Source organism: Rana temporaria, chromosome 2 (genome assembly GCF_905171775.1).
Source record: "Rana temporaria chromosome 2, aRanTem1.1, whole genome shotgun sequence".
Lineage (NCBI taxonomy): Eukaryota > Metazoa > Chordata > Amphibia > Anura > Ranidae > Rana > Rana temporaria.
The window spans coordinates 285,986,429-286,004,163 of NC_053490.1; the positions used below are offsets into that span (position 1 = coordinate 285,986,429).

Genomic DNA, 17,735 nt, shown 5'->3' on the forward strand with positions numbered 1-17,735 from the left:
ACTGCTGATCGAAATCATAGACCCTGTACAGCCCACCTGACAGAGCCCTCTACCCCTGACGATATCAAAAGGATATTTTAGCTAAAAACACACAACTCACAAAATTCCTGAAAAATTTAAAAATAAATCTGTATTGACTTAATAGATAAAGCTTTGTGTGTAAATGAGGTCTTTGGGCTCATACACATGGGTGCTGTGGCCTGTACAGTGTGAATCAGCATTTTATTTTTATGTGGCTGGAGCTGTGTGCAGGCAGCCTATGTTACGCTACGGGGACACATTAGCTGTATGAACACAACCGCAGGTCCTAATTTGACAGGTATGTGGATGCAAGTGTATGGTCCCAAACACAGACCGTGTGCATTCAGGCAGCAAAACAAATACTCTTGCGCACAAATGTGTTGACCAGGCGATCCAAAGTTCAGAGTGGATAATATCTCAGGCCTTGCTGCCCTCCAGGATAGGCGTATCCTAGCAGTCAAAAAAGAGAATAGAAAAAAGAGGGCGCACCAGCCTTGTGCATCCTTTGATATATTTATTAAAGCAAAAAGTATTAAAAACTACTCACAAGCATGGAAAGAAAACCACAATGTAACAGTCTTTGGCTTATGACAATCAGTCTACTGGTAGCAGTCTTCAGAGCCTAGAGAGAGGACGTGCGAACCACTTCTGGCTGATGCGTTTCGAAGAATTACCTCCTTCCTTAGAGCCTAGCAGTGTTATCTCCTACAGCTACTTATATAGATATACAGTGCCTTGCGAAAGTATTTGGCCCCCTTGAACTTTGCGACCTTTTGCCACATTTCAGGCTTTAAACATAAAGATATAAAACTGTAATTTTTTTTGAAGAATCAACAACAAGTGGGACACAATCATGATGTGGAACGAAATTTATTGGATATTTCAAACTTTTTTAACAAATAAAAAACTGAAAAATTGGGCGTGCAAAATTATTCAGCCCCCTTAAGTTAATACTGCGTTCATACAGATGTTGCGTCCCCATAGAGTAACAATTGGCTCAAATTGAACAAACAAACCACTCATTCACACTGTATGGGCCAGAGAATGAGCTTGACTTGTGTACAACCAGACTGGGCTTTCCCAAACGATCAGTGCCACCAGCTATAGCTTTAGTAACATTGATCATTGTATTCTGCCGACAGAATATAATAGTAATAGTAATAATATAATAGAAGGATTCCCCCATCTACATCAAATGTGTGGAAGGGGAAATTGACTCATTTTTATTATTCATATATGGCCTGCTTTAGTCATTGAACCTAAATTCTGTACGACTAAAGATGTGAAAACCAATATCATCAATGAGAATTATTTTAATAAATCAATAACACTTTAACATTGCAAGTTATTTCTCTTTTTAAATGTCAATGTACTGGATTTAATTCCACTGTTGATCAAACCCCTCCCAATGGCCTTTCTGAAATCCATCTTAATCCCTGGTATATTTATATACCCATAGTGTATTCTCTCATCCCGTTATAAAATAGAAGATGGAGTATGCTCTGAAACTTTTGTTGAAATGAGCCCAGAGATTGTTTTGGATCACAGTTTACAAGGCTCGTCGTTTCATAGTGCAGCTATTTATGTAAGGCTTAGAATTGGCCTCTTTTTCTGAGAGTTGTCAGTATTGCAGAAGGAGGACATTGGTGTTATCTCTTGAGCAGAACACAGTTTCAGTCACTGCAAAATTTGTAAGTATAATTGATTTTCTGTTCTGTTAATATTTCAGATTTATGGTAATGTCAACTTTAATTTTAATTTTTATAAATATGTGGACGTATGTACAATTTATTTATATAGCACTATTAATATTTTTCTATTCAGCACCACCATATTTATTATAGAATGAACATTTATTGTATACCCTACTGCAAAGTTTTACTGATAGAAGTAATTATGATGCAGAGGGCTAGGTAATAAATGTAGAAAGAAAAATTAAGATAGTATGTGGATGTTTAGCTGCTAAACAGAACATGACACAAAATAAAAAAGATATAAAATCAGGGTATTTAAAGCTGAAAAGGGTTTCTTGAGCTTACATATAACATCCCCTTAGAATATTCTATAAACGTAGCTACTGTATCATGAAGAGCATAAGGACTTATTTGGATGTGTTGTGTCTTTCTAGTCAACACTCAGGACATGTTTGAAGCATTTTCAAATGACAAAGAGCTTTTGCCATTTATTGCATAGTGTTTTAAAAAATGGGTCATATTGAATTCTGCTGTATTTCAACTTTATGAGTGTGAGACTTTTTCAAAAGACAGAAAAGCTTGCTTTTTTGTGAATAAGTTTGAGCTGAATAAATTGGACTAAACTGACTTTGGTAATGATAAAATTGCACCAAAACAGTTTTTGCTCTTCAACTGCTCAGAAGGAATTTGCTGGAAAATATATATATATTTTTTGTATAGAGGATATGTTTTTTTGAGGGGTGAATTCAGGGTAGTTTATTTTATTTTATTTATTTTTTTATATATTTTATTTTTAACCTTTTGATATATATGATTAGTATTTGCATACTGATACTTTAATATATTTATTTTCTTATTCTTTTTTTTGCTGTATTTTTAAAATATGTGAAAAACAAACAGAAAATAATATGGCTAATGCAGGGCTGTTTTTTTTTTTTTTTCAAAAGAACATATCCAGAAAAGTTAGCATTGAGCATCCACACTCCTCAGGAGCTTTAACCACTTAAGGACCTCCCACCGCATATACTGCAGCAGGGTGGACCTATTGCGCAAAACGACTTACCTGTATGTAATTTTGTGTGATAGGCTGTGGGCACTGATTGGCCAGAGGGGGAGTCAATCAACGGGTCCAGCGGCCACCCACGATCACTCCTCAGAGAGATAGAACGGCGGTCTGCCAATGTAAACAAGGCAGGCTGCCATTCTTTCAGAGATGAACACAGTGATCTTGTGTTCCTGCTAATCAGGAACACGGATCACTGTGTTCATCTAGTGAGTCCATCCCCACACAGTTAGAAAGCATCCCCTAAGGACACACTTAACCCTTTGATCGCCTCTGGTGTTAACCCCTTTCCTGCCAATGTCATTAGTACAGTAATAGTGCATATATTTTTAGCACTGATTACTGTAGTAATGTCACTGGTTCCCAAAAAGTGTGCCGCAATGTCGCAGTCCTGCTAAAAATTGATTAAAGCCACCATTACTAGTAAACCACCACCAAAAGAAAGCTCTATTTTTGGAATAAAAAGGGCATCAATTTTATTTGGGTACAACATCGCACAACCGCGCAATTGTCCATTAAAATAACGCAGGTCCGTATCACAAAAAATGGCCTGATCATTTAGGGGGTAAAACCTTCTATGGCTGAAGTGATTAAAAACACCAAAAAAAATTTGATTTCGCTTTTTCGTACTAATTTCAATGCATTTCGCCAAAATGGCAAAATTTTGGTGAAATCACACAGATTTTTAGACTGTTCACATAGCAAGGTGGATTTGTACTTTGCAAGGGAATTGAAAAAAATAAATCTTAAATTTTATCCTAACTTCATTAATGAGGTGAAACACTGTTGTCTTCAATTGATCAGTGATTTGCAAGTAAAAATCCTGTTTTTATTTTCCTTGCATGTGATTGGGTATTCTTTGCAAAATAAATTTTCACCACATTCGGTTAAGTGAAAATTTGTTTTGAAAAGTGAACGTGTTTTATTCCATTAGTAAACCAAACCCATTGTGTTTTTTTTTCACCTTTAGAAAAACTTTATTTGCAGAACCAAAATGTTTTGGTTTTATGTAAAAATGCAATAAAAAACATCTGCATACAGTGAGCAATACAAAAACATAAAGTTTTCAAATTAGAAATGTAACTAAGATAATCCTATAAATCTTACATGAATAAAGTATCTGATAAATGTACAGTAAAAAATATACTAACATTTTAAACAATCCTACTTTATTTTAAACTATATCCTTGTTAATCAAAAAAAAAGGACATAAGAAACAGTTAATATTAATTTAGTATTAGATGTAGCACCCTGTAGTTTAGGCAGGGAGTTCCTCCCGAATTTACTTGCCAGGAGCTGTTATCCTGGTGGATTGATAGAGATCTATTGATTTCTCCAAGTTTGGCCTTGTTGCATATTTCTCTTCAACCACTAGGTGGCCGGGTACTTAGCGGTACTAGATACGAGAAGGGTAACCCAAGGTGAGGCTATGGTTATGTGGGGTATCTCAGCCAATGGGCAGGGGTTTTCTTGAATCCCTTGGCCTGCTGGGAGAACCTATATATTCGGGTGGAGTCAGGTAATCTATGTTCTGTGCCACCCGGACGGCTGTCTGGGTTGATGTGTGTTGTATTACCCAGGCTGCTAGGCCAGAGATTGTCCAGTCCAGCCAAAAGTGACGATTCTATTGGCCGGAGAACCTGTCGTGGTCGGAGGTAGAATGTCGCCAGTAAGGGACTATCCACCTTATTACCAGGGACCACGGTGAGTAACTGAAGCAAGTACCAGAGCAACATTCCCACCAACTGGGGGACGGTGAAGAATCTGGAAAATTCAGTAGGAATCAAGCCAGGGACCCAGCCAGCAAAGGTGATGCTTGCAGAGCAGCCTTGTGTGTCAAGCTAGGGACCGAACAGGCCAGCGTGGATGAATCTTGAGAGGTATCTAGAGTACAAAGCTAGGAACTTAGCAGAGAAGCAGGGGTGACGCTTGAGGAAGATACTATCCTTAAGATTTAAGGAGCTCAAGGGATTCAGTGGCAGTGAATCAGAGGGTCTAGTGAGAGCTCAGTGTATGGAAGAACTACAAAGAGAAGTTGTAGTGAAGGTAAAAGAACTGTTACACTTTGTTTTAAGAACTGTTAAATACAGCATTCCTGCACGAGCTGGGGGCCTTGCTGGAGGCCTCTCCTTGCACGGCTGTCCTCCTATTGAAGTCTCGGAGTCTGCTAATTAAATTTGCAACTATCTAAGGGTGTCCTGGCCCTAACCCTAACCCTCTCTCCCCCCAAAATACAAAAATTACTGTTAAGAGAAATAAAACCTCTTTTACATCCAAGAAGTATCTGGCGCCCAATGACTTTCACCATCTTTGCACCCACTATGCCTCACAACCCACTACATACAGAAGGATGTCAGCTATCTTTGGCCCTGGAGGTTCTCATTAGGCTACATAGATATATACACTGGGGTGAGATCCAGGGAACCCAGTCCCTGAAAAGAAACATATGCTACAATTAGAATTACTAGGCAGTAAAGATTACAATAGACAAAAAAATTAAAATTAATGAAATGTATGCAGTAAAGATGTTGCAATAACTCTCTGCCAAAATGATCTATGAAATACATTTTTTGGCATTAGACATGTGAAGGCAAGATGTCAAGGCATGAATCTTTTAGCAACTACCAGAGCAGGTGAACCAGGGCCTTGCGACATTCAGCCTAGGTTTATATTTGTGCGAACACAGACATTGCATGTGATTCGCACACGCACTGCGTGGCCGATCGCATGTGATGTCTGTGCAATGCAAGTTCAGCCGTACAGTTGTATGGCTGAACTTGCACTGAATTCGCACAAAAAATGTGCAGGGACTTTTTTCCCCCGCACTGAAAACAGATTGCATGGGTGTTCTCACCTATGTGATCCGATTCCTGTGCGAGTTCACAGTTTGCACTGCAATCTGTAAACCGATCTGGGGGTGTCATTAACAATGTATTGATTGACACCCGCAGCTGTTCGCAGAGGACAGTGTGAACTGCCTGCGAGAGAGATGCGATGCGGGAAGGGCGCTGTAATCATGCTGGTTTCCGTATCACACAAGTGTGAACCTAGGCTCAGGGTTCATAGTGTCATCGCCCATGATATGTTTCTGTAATACGTTTATCGACCAAGTGATCAGATAGAGAGTAACTGTAGCTTGCTGTTCACTAAACAGGCGAAAAGTTAGTATCAATAATTTAAAAAAGGATCAAAATGGCAAAGGGCATTTATTCAATGCAGAATAATACAAAACACATAATGAAAGCTGTACAAACATGTCTATGTGGCTCAATCAAGGAAACATGTGGCTGCGTAGCATAGTCTCTTTAAGAATACTATAGCAACAGAGAGTCAAACTGAGAATCACTACTTCAGTATAACAATACAGAACACTGCTACTTACTATTATCCTCAGACAGAGTCCCTCTTAGAGAAATCCAGGGTAGCTCTGGTAACTCAGGTGAACAACTGGAGGGATCCAAGGCCCAAAAACACAAGTCCACTTCTCTGGACCTGTAGTATTCCAGTAGCAATTTAGGAGATGCTCCCTAAAGTAACTGGGTCTCCTGGAAAGGCTGAATGCTTCTGCCCAACTGCCCGCACAACATTTCTGACAGTGAAGGGCCTCTAACTTGGCTGCAGATCATTTGCCCAACTACCTCTGCCTCATAAAGTGTGGCCTCTCTTAGCTGCTGAGGGAAGGAAGCTTAGGAGTTCATCTTCCCTGTGTGTCTCCAGGAACCCAGGAAGTCGTGGGAAATAGAGTTAAAGGAGAAGTCCAGCCTGAGCTTTTTAGGCTGGGCTTCTTCTAAGGGTCACAGGACTGCAATTTGTTTTGAAATTCTGTGACCCATTTTTAGCAGAGAGTGGTCTGAAGTCTGCTCTCTGCTGACATCACTGCCATCAGTCGAGACATCGCATCATCCCGACTTCCCAAGTCTGGATCCGCCAGCTGCCTTGACTGATGGCAGTCTCAGCGTCTCTGTGAGCTGCTGACATGGCCGCTCCCCGCCCCTCCACAGCTCATCGCTCCAATGAGCGTAGAGAATCAGAGAAGGAGAGATGCTGACTGACAGGCAGCATCTCTCCGCTCAAGGAGGGAAGAGTACCGAGTCATCAGTGATGTTTGGTGGCTCAGTTATCAGTGCAGAGACGCCGGGGGATAGCTGCAGCATCGGACTGATGCTGCATCCACCTAGGTAAGTATGAATCTAAAAAAAAAACATACTTCTCTTTTAAAGCTCAAGTTTAGCTAAAAATAAAAAACATAGAAATGAGCACAAGGGACATAATATAGTATATAGTGTGATTTGTCCCATGTGCTGATTCTTCTGCTTTCAGTAGAAATCTTCCTCTTGCGTACTACAGCTTATATGATGGGGGAATGGGCAGATGATTGATAGCGATGCCCCCTTATTTCACAGATCCTGTGTCATTCATAGAAGCTGTTTAACTTCTATGAATGACATGTAGTGCCGAACCCTCCTGCCCACGCTAATCCTGCAGCTGCCACCGACACAGGCAGCGGAACTGAGACAGACAGGAGAGAAACAGAGCCTGTCACAGCTGTGGGGGATTTCTCCACCCTCCCTCTCCTCCCCACACTACTTGACACAGGAAAGCAACTCACTCTTCTCCCTCCCCTGGTTCCTCATTGACAGGGGGAGAGAGCCAATGCTTGGACAGGACTGCAGCAGCAGGAGCAAAGGAGTCTGGGACATGTAGTCCCAAGCACAGGTGACCCCATGTTAATCTCTGCAGGGCAAACTACACACCCCAGCATGCCAGGAGGGGAGGAAGGGAAAAAAAAGACACCACAAGGCTGTCTAGGAGGAGAGAGAGACCACGAGGCGAGAAAAAGACTGGACGCTGGAGAGGGCTGCTGCTATCTAGGGTCGGTGTGCCTGTTCTTGCCACAGTTCCACAGCCAGTTACAGACATCCCACCAGAGATGGGCCCGGGTGCATCTCCAGGCACATTCCTGAAGAGATGAGACATTCCAGTTGTGGAGTAGCCAGTCAGGCAACCTGAAGAGCCTGCCTGCCAGGACATCTCCTTTGGGCCTTGGTCGCAGGATTGGTGAGCGGGCACTTGCCCATCGTACAGATACACAGAGATGCTGCATGCAGACAACATTGCATATCTTTGCCCCTACATCAGTAGAACACTGTGTTGTACTCATCTCCCCCCCCCCCCTTTCCAGGCAGAAACTGTGTATATTCTACTTCAGAGCTCCACAGTACACACTTGTTTCACCCTGCTAAACAGAATATCTAAAGTGCACCAACAAAGCTAGCTGGAGACATTGGACATATACACTGTGAGGATTTCCATATCTATGCTATGTATACTTAGGAACTCAGAGGCACTTACACTCATTAAGGAGGAACTCTAACTTCCATACTAAAGCTAATATTGTTGCATATGGATTAAATATTTATAGGATCCAGTCCTGTGATTTCAAGTGTTCAGGGATACAGACTGGCCTACATCAATCCTCCTCTGTTCCCCCTTTATGCCTGAGTGCTTAGGCTGTATCTAAATCATTAAAAGTGCGTAAACTTTATAACCCTGTGCCTTTAAAGATATACTGTTTATATTAGAGTTTTCAAAAGAAAATCTCTGTGTCGTTATTACTGTTTTTCTATGACCAAAGCCTCTTAGTAAAGATACTTTCTGGTCAACTACCATTTGTGTCTATTTACTGTTGTGCTGCAGTGACATTGTCTATAGGTGTGCCAGAGGGGCTGAGACTGTTCTTGAGGGTTGATAGGCAGAGCACAGAACCAAATATACTCAAGTGGCTCCTTCGGGGGTGGAGCTACAGATGGATCTGGCAGCTCTCTTTATGAGAGCTCCTGACTGGCCCTTAGTTGTATTAACCCCTGCTGCATGGGAAGATTATGGCAGTGGCTGTGGGGTAGGACAGAGGAAGATTTCTACCGAACAAGTCAATACAAGGGACACAACATCCTTACTGTCCCTTGTGCTGATTTTTATGTTTTTATCTTTAGCTACATTTGAAGAGATCTCAGTCTGCATGTGAGGCACTCTGCTACATTTCTTACACTTCATTCAGAGAAGGTGCTATGGTGTGAATGGGTAATCCCGCACAGATCAGATTTTGGCATATGTATTTTGCATACATTTACTGTAAGTCTCATATTTTGTTATAAACAGCACTCTGAGAAACAAGCAGATATGAACTGTCATGTATTTGTCTTTTTTCACTAGATTTAGAATGGAAAAGAGCATCACATATTCTTATGCAGAAGAAGAAGAATCTGAGCAGATGAAACGGAAGTTTGAAATGGGAACTTCAACAATGAAAAAGAAATTTAGAACAAGGTCAGTTTCTGTTCACATGTCTCTGTAGTTTTATGGCTTTTGCCTTTCCCAGTATACCAAAATAGATAATAAATAATAAATAAATCAGATAGAATTGAGACTGCTAAGTGTAATACAAAATACATCAATACATGGATTTTACTAATATGAACAATTACCATATCTAATCGTTATTGACCATTTGCAATTCTTTGGAAGAATAGATTACTCTAAAAATGAAAGGACATCAGTCCACATGAAATATAGAATTGTTGTTCCTCCATTTACATATCTCTTTCTTCTTGCTATTTTGATAAATATTAGTTTCTTTATTCCAGTTGCATATACAGTATACCTCTCCAACTCTCCCAATAAAGGACAAGTAGTGAAGTAGTAATATCACTCAATCTATTTGTGGAGGAAGAGGCATTGATAGCTGCTTTATCTATATTATTGCTATTACTATGCTTTTTTTGGACCTGGAATTTGTATTATTTTGATTGCAGTGAATATTGTTCTTTCACTACAGTTTCTGAAACTAGCCATTTAGGCAAGTCACTGCATTTGTCACAAAATAGCAGGTGGTGATTTTAATGTCACTCTCTGGCTGCCACTTGTATCCAACACTTTTTTGTGTGTAGGATGACTGGTCTTCCACCGTGCGCTGTGGTTCCTTCCACTAAGCCCTAAGTCACTACAGTGGAAACAAGATATACCTGTGCTCAGATCCCAATAGCTTGTACATGCATATAATATAACAGATGCTAAAGAGGTATGACCACATTAGCACTAAAAATACTGGATGAACCCTTTGCACACTGCTATACCCTTTTAAGCAAACTTTGCAAATAAAAAACAGGACACAGTAGTGACATAGATGTCAGCAGGAGTAACTACAGTGCCTAGCAGGGAGCCATGTATTTGAAACAATCTTGAAAGTGATGCAAGAGAGCAAAGACCAAAGGAGTTGCCGGTAAGTAGTCTTTTATAGAGGGTGATTTTTTTTCTTTTGTCACTGAGACTGGGTCACTTAAAGTTGATGTAAACCCGAAAAAAAAGTGCACCTTGTACAGTATAGGATTTCATGTCATCTGTGCCCAGTCTTGCCACGAAGAGTTAAACAAGCTCTGAGCAGTCCTCTTATCTTTTTTTCAGTGAGATAAAAACTGATACACAGAAATAGGAGTTAGTTCTTACCCCTTGCTGTGAGTGACCGGTGGGTGATTTACATATCTCATGCATTCTGTGTACTTCAGATCCCCTCCTCCTTTTCTCTCTAGCTCTCTCAGGATTGGCTGTTCCACACCTCAGTATGATTGGGCATGCTGAAGTCATGTGGTGATTTTTCTGGGGTTTGACTGAATGTTAGTGATCCACAGGAGAAAATGCATGTTGACAAGGGGAGTGTAGAGGTGGGCGGGTAGTCTACTGACATCACAACTCCACCCACCGAGCTACGGACAACAGACCTAACTACATGATCTGCAGTTTTTCAGTTGTAATAACAGACAGAGTGGAGACATTTGACAGGTAAGGATACATGCAGGAGGCATGTATATCCTTATAAATAACCACTATGGCAGTAATTTAGAAAGGATAAGAGAGGGTTTACATCCACTTTAAGTGTAGCAAGGTCCCAGGCCTTCTTTGGTCTAATGAGAACCTCCAGGGCCAGACAGCTGACATCCTTCTCTAGGTGGTGGTTGTGCAGCATGGTGGGTGCAGAGTAGTTAAAGTTATTGGGCGCCACACACTTCTTGAATGCAAAAGAAAGTTTATTTCTCTTAACAAACTTTTTGGGGGGCAGAGAAGGTTAGAGCCAAGACACCCGTAGGTAGTTGCAAGATTAATTGGTAGACTCCGATACTTCAATAGGTGGACAGCCATGCAGGGAAAGTCATCCAACAAGATGACACATCTGCATGTGCAGGAATTCTGTCTCCTATGGCAACAGTATTTAACAGTCTTTAACACAAAGCGTAACAGTTCCTTCACTTCCACTACATACGCTCCTTGTAGTTCTTCTATACACTGAGCTCCCGGCCTCTCACTAGACCCGCTGATTCACTGCCGTTGAATCTCTTGAGCTCCTCCAATCTTCACAGTGGTATCTTCCTCAAGTGTCACCCCGCCTCTCTGCTGGGTCCTTAGCTTGGCACTCAAGATACCTCTCAAGCTTCACCCTGCTGGCCTGCTCGTTCCCTGGCTTGACACACAAGGCTGCTCTGCAAGCGTCACCTCCGCTGGTTGGGTCCATGGCTTGATACCTGCTGAAGTTTCCTGATTCTTCACCATCCCCGGTTGGTGAGAATGCTGCTCCGGTACTTGCTTCAGTTACTCACTGTGGTCTGGTAATTAAGCAGATAGTCAATTACTGGTGACAACTTCCCCTCTGAGCACAACAGGTTCTCCAGCCAGCAGAGCTGCCCTCTTGCTTCTGGATAGGCCCTCAGACAGCCTAGCAGTCAGATGTTCCTGGAATAGGCCCAATCACCAGCCTAGCAGCCCGGGCAATACAACACACGTCCACCCAGATAGTCGTCCAGGTGGCACAGAACACAGATCACCTGACTGACTCCATACAAATATATAGGTTCTCCCAGCAGGCAAAGAAATTCAAGAAAACCCCTGCCAATTGGCTGAGATGCCCCATATACCCATAATCTGACCTTGCTTTACCCTTCTTGTATTTAGTACCACCAAGTACCTGGCCACCTAGTGGTAGAAGAGAAAAGTGCAACCAGGCCAAACCTAGGGAGAACTCAATGGATCTCTAACAATTAGCCAAGATGACTATTCCTGGCAAGTAAATTTCAAGGAGGGACCCTGACTAAACTCCAGGGTGCTTCATCAGTTGTACTGCTACAGGGCATCTCTCCTGTGCAGAATCATGTATATATATGTGATTCTGCACTTCCGCCTGCAGGGACACGTGATTATTCACAGCAGAAGTCGATCTGTGGGTGCTGGGCACGAGATGTCTGCTGACACCCACTGATCGTCGGTCAAATACACAGAACAGGATCTGCCTATGTAAAAAAGGCAGATCTCTGTTCTGACAGTGGGGAAGGGATGGATTTTGTGTTCCTGCAAAGCAGAAATCTTTTCCCTCTGTAAAAGCAGCACATACAGTACACAAAAACAGTGGCTAGGCACAAAGTTAACCCTTTGATCGCCCTAGATGTTTAACCCCTTTCCAGACAGTGTCATTAGTATAGTGCAGCCCTCAAAATTGCCACTCGCCTACTAGCATTTGGTGAGTGGATTTAAGCTGGGGGCGAGTGATGACAGGGCTGCATGACCAATCTCCCTCCAATCTGTGCCTACACTTAGAGTCCAGATGAGATTGGCGGCCGAAGAGGAAAGGTGCATGCTCGGGAAAAGTAGTCTGGCGAGCCGCGCACAGGCAGAGCAGTACACAGGTGCTCTCCTTACAATTCTCATTAAGCCATAGGACCTAACAGTATGACCTCTCTGAGCCTGCCCCCCTCCCCCGGGCCCCGACCAATGTAGCTGGAGAGCAGAAAGTAATGAGTGAGGTGGAGGATTGCAAAAATTACCACTCCGGTGCAGCGCTCACTGAAAGTTGCCCTGACATGAGAGCGGCAGCCTTCTAGTTTGCGCAGTTTTCTTCTCCTTGTGCTCTATGTAAGTGTCCAACAGTTTAGCCTGAGCACTGTGAACAGACTGGTCTCAATGTGTGCTGTGCGCTGTCAGTGTGTGCTGTGCTGTGGTGTCAATGGCTGTGCAGTTGTGTGGATCTCAGCGCTGGATTGTACTCCCTCCCGCTGTGCTGCAGCTCCTCTCCTCTCTGCCAGCCTGAATAAAAGGGGGAAGTGGGGACATGCAAGCGTGGAGCCACACACACACACACGCTCCTGATGATGAGATGAATGGGAGAGAGAGAGAGGATGGATGGGAGTTGCAGAGGAGACAGCAAGAGAATGGGGAAGAGACCCAGTTCTAGTGCCCTGTCCCTCTGGTCTGCCCTCAGTGCCCTGTCCCTCTGGTCTGCCCCCAGTGCCCTGTCCCATTTTGTTAAAGTTGTTGTTGGTAATATTTAATTTTGTAACTTGATTCTGCATAAAACATTGTCATTCCATGAGATAATCTACGAGGGCGTGTTTACGGGTGCAATTAGGCGCAGGGCAGTGTATGAATTAGGTGGGGCAACTGGTGGCGAGTAACTCTTGAGGCCTGGCTAGTAGCTCAGGACTTGAAATTTTGAGCCCTGCATTAAAGTGTATGTGTAATCAAACATTCTTTTAGCAGTGCATAGGTTAGGGAAAGGTTAGGATCCCTGTTATTATTGCTACATGTGAACTGTAAAATGTGTCACACTGTCATTACACAGAGGTGTCAATGAAGCATTTAGTTATGGTAATGAAAAAAAAAAGAAATAAAAAAGAAATTCCATAAATATATCCCATAGTTTGTAGACACCATATCGTTCATGTAAACCAATCAACATACGCTTATTACACTTATTGGATTATTTTTTTTTTTGAACCAAAGTCATGTAGCAGAATACATATTGGCCTAAATTTATGAAGAAATTCGCATTTTTTTTTAGTGGATATGTTTTATAGCAGAAAGTAAACACTTGGTATAATAAGGTACAGCGCTAGAATTTGATCAAAATTCCAAATTTAAGGAAATAATGAATTCTGTGAAATACTATATAAACAAAAAAAAATACTGCATTTATCGGCGTATACCGCACACTTTTTTCCCCTTAAAATAAGGGGAAAATCGTGGGTGCGCAATATACGCCGATCCCCGCTTCCCGTGCTGTGTTTGAACGCCGCCGCCGACATATACTGAGCGCGGTACACTCGGGTACACTCTGCCAGGCTCGGCTCCCCTCGTGGTCACGCCCTGTGCCGCCTCCTAGCCTTTATGCGAAAGGAGCCGAGCATGGCCGAGCGTGCCCGAGTGTATTGCGCTCGGTATATGTCGGCGACGGCGTTCAAACACAGAGCGGGAAGCATGGATCGACTCAGAAACAGCGCGGGAGAAGCGGGGAGGACACTACCAGGGCAGCAGAGGGACGCCGGACCGGACAAGGCCGCCGATGGACGCCAGGCAAGACACCGACGAGGGGCATTCAAACTGTAAGTATTTTATTTTTTTCAGGAAATTTCCCTTCCAGGTTGGGGGTGTGCGCTATACGCCGGGGCGCGCTATACGAAGATAAATACGGTATATAAAATTTGTTGGCTCAGTTGTGAATGTGACAATAAATACCAGAGTGAACCAGTATCATATAAACATCAGAAAACATAAATAACAAATATGTGAGTATGCACCAAAATGAACCAGTGCCGACTGCAATAAAGGAAAATAGTAATGATAAAAATGAATGAATATAAAATCCCAAAAGCGAATGACTGAAAAACTTGGCACAGAAGGATAAGTCCCAAAAACTGAAAATGGTTGATCCTAAAACCAATCTGTGTATAAGGTTATAGTTCCATATTTGTGCAGGAGAAAAGAAGAAAACTTGCGACTAAAGAACTTCCATCCACGGATAGAACACCCAAGAATGAGTACCGTATTTGCCGGCATATAAGACGACCCCCTATTTTTCCAGGAAAAATTTTGGTTTTGGGATATACTCGCCGTATAAGACGACCCCCTTCATACTAGTATGTCTGGAAGCTAAGGGGTAGCCAGAACCCCTTAGCTAAGGGGTAGCTGACAGGAACAGGCTTTTTTCAGCTTTTTTCAAATCTCACTGTGCCATTACATTACATTACATACCTCACTGTGCCATTACATTACATGCCTCACTGTGCCATTACATTACATTACATTACATTACATTACATGCCTCACTGTGCCATTACATGCCTCCACTGTGCCATTACATGCCTCCACTGTGTCATCACATGCCTCCACTGTGCCATCACATGCCTCCACTGTGCCATCACATGCCTCCACTGTGCCATTACATGCCTCCACTGTGCCATCACATGCCTCCACTGTGCCATCACATGCCTCCATTGTGCCATCACATGCCTCCACTGTGTCATTACATGCCTCCACTGTGCCATTGCCGACCTCACTGTGCCAGCCAAGACGTTCTCCCTACCTTAACTTGTTTTTAGATTTTGGGTTTCAGGCTGCGGGCATCCATGATTCAAAAGCCGCGCTTCCTCCTCAGACTGTTCCGTGATAGGCGGAACACTAATTTTCCCAGTAGGGCCTCTGTTCAGTGTTCCGCCTATCACGGATGTCTTCTCGTCCGAAGATGAGAAGGCATCCGTGATAGGCGGAACACTGAACAGGTCGGAGACAGGTTCCGGCGTATAAGACGACCCCCGACTTTTGAGGCATTTTTTTGCATCCAAAAGGTTGTCTCATACGCCGGAAAATACAGTGTAGTCTCCTTACCGCAGAAAAATTACCGCTATCACGACGGTCACTCCAAGCCCAGGGGTTTAGGGTCTCCCAATAGACCTATGCTGGTGTCTGGGTAACAGAGACTAAATCGAATCCTTGCATCTCAGAAAAACCTAAACAGAGGAAACTCCATAGTGTAATACTGCATTTAAATTTCATGAACCAAAGAATTTAGCACTTACAAATTTGAAGTTGAAAATGCGCAGTACAATAAAATTGATGCTTGCGCAGCATCTCCACGAGGCTTCCCATGCTTGTTTGCACGCTGTGATAGTCTATCTCCATAGAGAAAAGGCGAGATGAGGACACGAATACAGGCCACATCCTACGTGTTTCGTCACTAAAGGACGTCGTCTGGGGATTGCTTTTTTCTTTCCAAAATGTTGGTCTTTTTTATAGTGCAAAAAAAATTTAAATGCAGTGGTGATCAAATACCACCAAAATTTGTGGGGAAAAAAATGACATACATTTTATTTGGGTACAGTGTCATATGATCACGCAATTGTCAATTAAAGCAACGCAGTGCCGTATCGGAAATAATGGCCTGGTCATGAAGGGGAGGGGGTAAAATCGTCCAGAGGTCAAGTGGTTAATAATCATTACTATTCATGACTACTGCTTACCCTTGATTCATGCTACTAATGCACTCATATTAATATGAGCTGTATCACTGCAGACAGTAAAATGTTCCATATCATTCTTTGTGTGACTTCCCAGGCTAATATTGTTATCATTAAGAAAAAACTAACCACCACCACCATTTCTGCTGCCTAACCTAGCAGATCAAATGGCAAATATTTATGCATGTTTGTATAGTGTGATAGTATTACATAGGCACTAATCCTCTCTGGCATTGAATACTGTTCTAATTAAAATAGATTTATTGGCCTTTGAAGGAGGATAACGTAGCTTTAGCTGAATGTAAAAATAAACAGGTGACTATATATTTTAAATTTGTTTGGAAGGCTTAGTTGTTCAAGGGAAAGCTTATGTATGTATCTTACAAATATGATTGCATACCATATCTGATGAAAGCTACTGTACCTAAATACTCACTATGTGAAAGAACAGAAAAACCAACCCACTGCTCTGGGGCATAATGGCAGAAAACACAAGCCTATCCTTGTTTCTCAAGCATAATGACAACCCCCTCCCACTCACACACACACTGGCCTGGGCCCGTACTTGTTGGTTTCTAAGACTGTATCTGGGATGATGTGTACAATTCTGTGGCTTCAAATAGAAGATGAGCATACTTTTTAAACCAAGTAGTGCACTTATCCTTCTGTCCATCCAACTTCACTGTGCTAAACAAATGTTTTTTCCCTGGTGCAGACTTACCTAGGGTTCTCTTGGGTTCTCAATGTTCTTCAAACGGGTGGCCAGCAGAATCCTACTGGAATCTCCTGAACAGATGTGTGTAGGGTTGCCACCTTTTCTTCAAGTCAAACCCGAACACTTTAGCAGCGCACAGCAACTGTTTTTTATAGTATAAACTATACATACATATATTTTGCAATTAAATAACTTTTCTAATCATATGAAGTTAATCACAAGAGTCCACCATTACATCAGAGTCCACAGAGTTCCCCTTTTACATCTGAATCTGCAGAGTTACCTTACATGACTCTTATGTAAGGCCCCTTTCACACGGGGCGGATCAGTAATGATCCTCCTCCGTATGCTCCGTAAGCTCAGCGGGGATCGCTCCGTTGATCCCTGCTGAGCCGACGGATGACAGGGCGGTCCCCGCACACTGTGGAGGGACCGCCCTGTCTTTTCTCCGCTCTCCCCTATGGGGAGATCAGATGAACACGGACCGTATGTCCGTGTTCATCCGATCCGATGATGGAAGAAAAAATAGGGTTTTCTTTCGTCTGCAAAATCGGATCTTTGCGGAAGCGGACGATTAAGGGTCCGTTCATCCGCTGACACTCGCAATCACATAGGGACCAATGTATGTCCCTTTTTCATCCGCAAACGGATGGATGAAAAAGCGGACATACGGTCCGCACATGTGAAAAGGGCCCTAGGAAGAACTCTGGGGACTCTAACATAAGGGATGCTCTGGGAACCCTGATTTAAGGGGGAACACTGAGAACTCTAGTGCAAGGGGAACTGTGATATAAGGGGTATTCAGAGGCAGGAGAGAGAAGGGGGCAGACTTCAGTCACAGACAGGGATGGATGGTGAACTTACTCACCCCTTGGCAGTCAGAACCTCTCATCCAGTAGTATCTGAGGCTG

The 17,735-nt window shown here is 42.7% G+C and overlaps 1 protein-coding gene across 1 annotated transcript in view; it reads left to right on the forward strand.

Annotated features, from left to right (window-relative positions):
- The first annotated feature begins 1,478 nt into the window (after window positions 1-1,478).
- The window catches only part of MYOM3 (myomesin 3), a 145,018-nt gene continuing 128,761 nt past the window's right edge, over window positions 1,479-17,735 (forward strand). Inside the window, exons 1-2 of the mRNA XM_040339383.1 lie at window positions 1,479-1,712; window positions 8,992-9,105. Coding sequence (XP_040195317.1) covers window positions 8,999-9,105 — 107 coding nt within the window. The 5' untranslated portion in view covers window positions 1,479-1,712; window positions 8,992-8,998. The remainder of the gene's footprint in view (window positions 1,713-8,991; window positions 9,106-17,735) is intronic.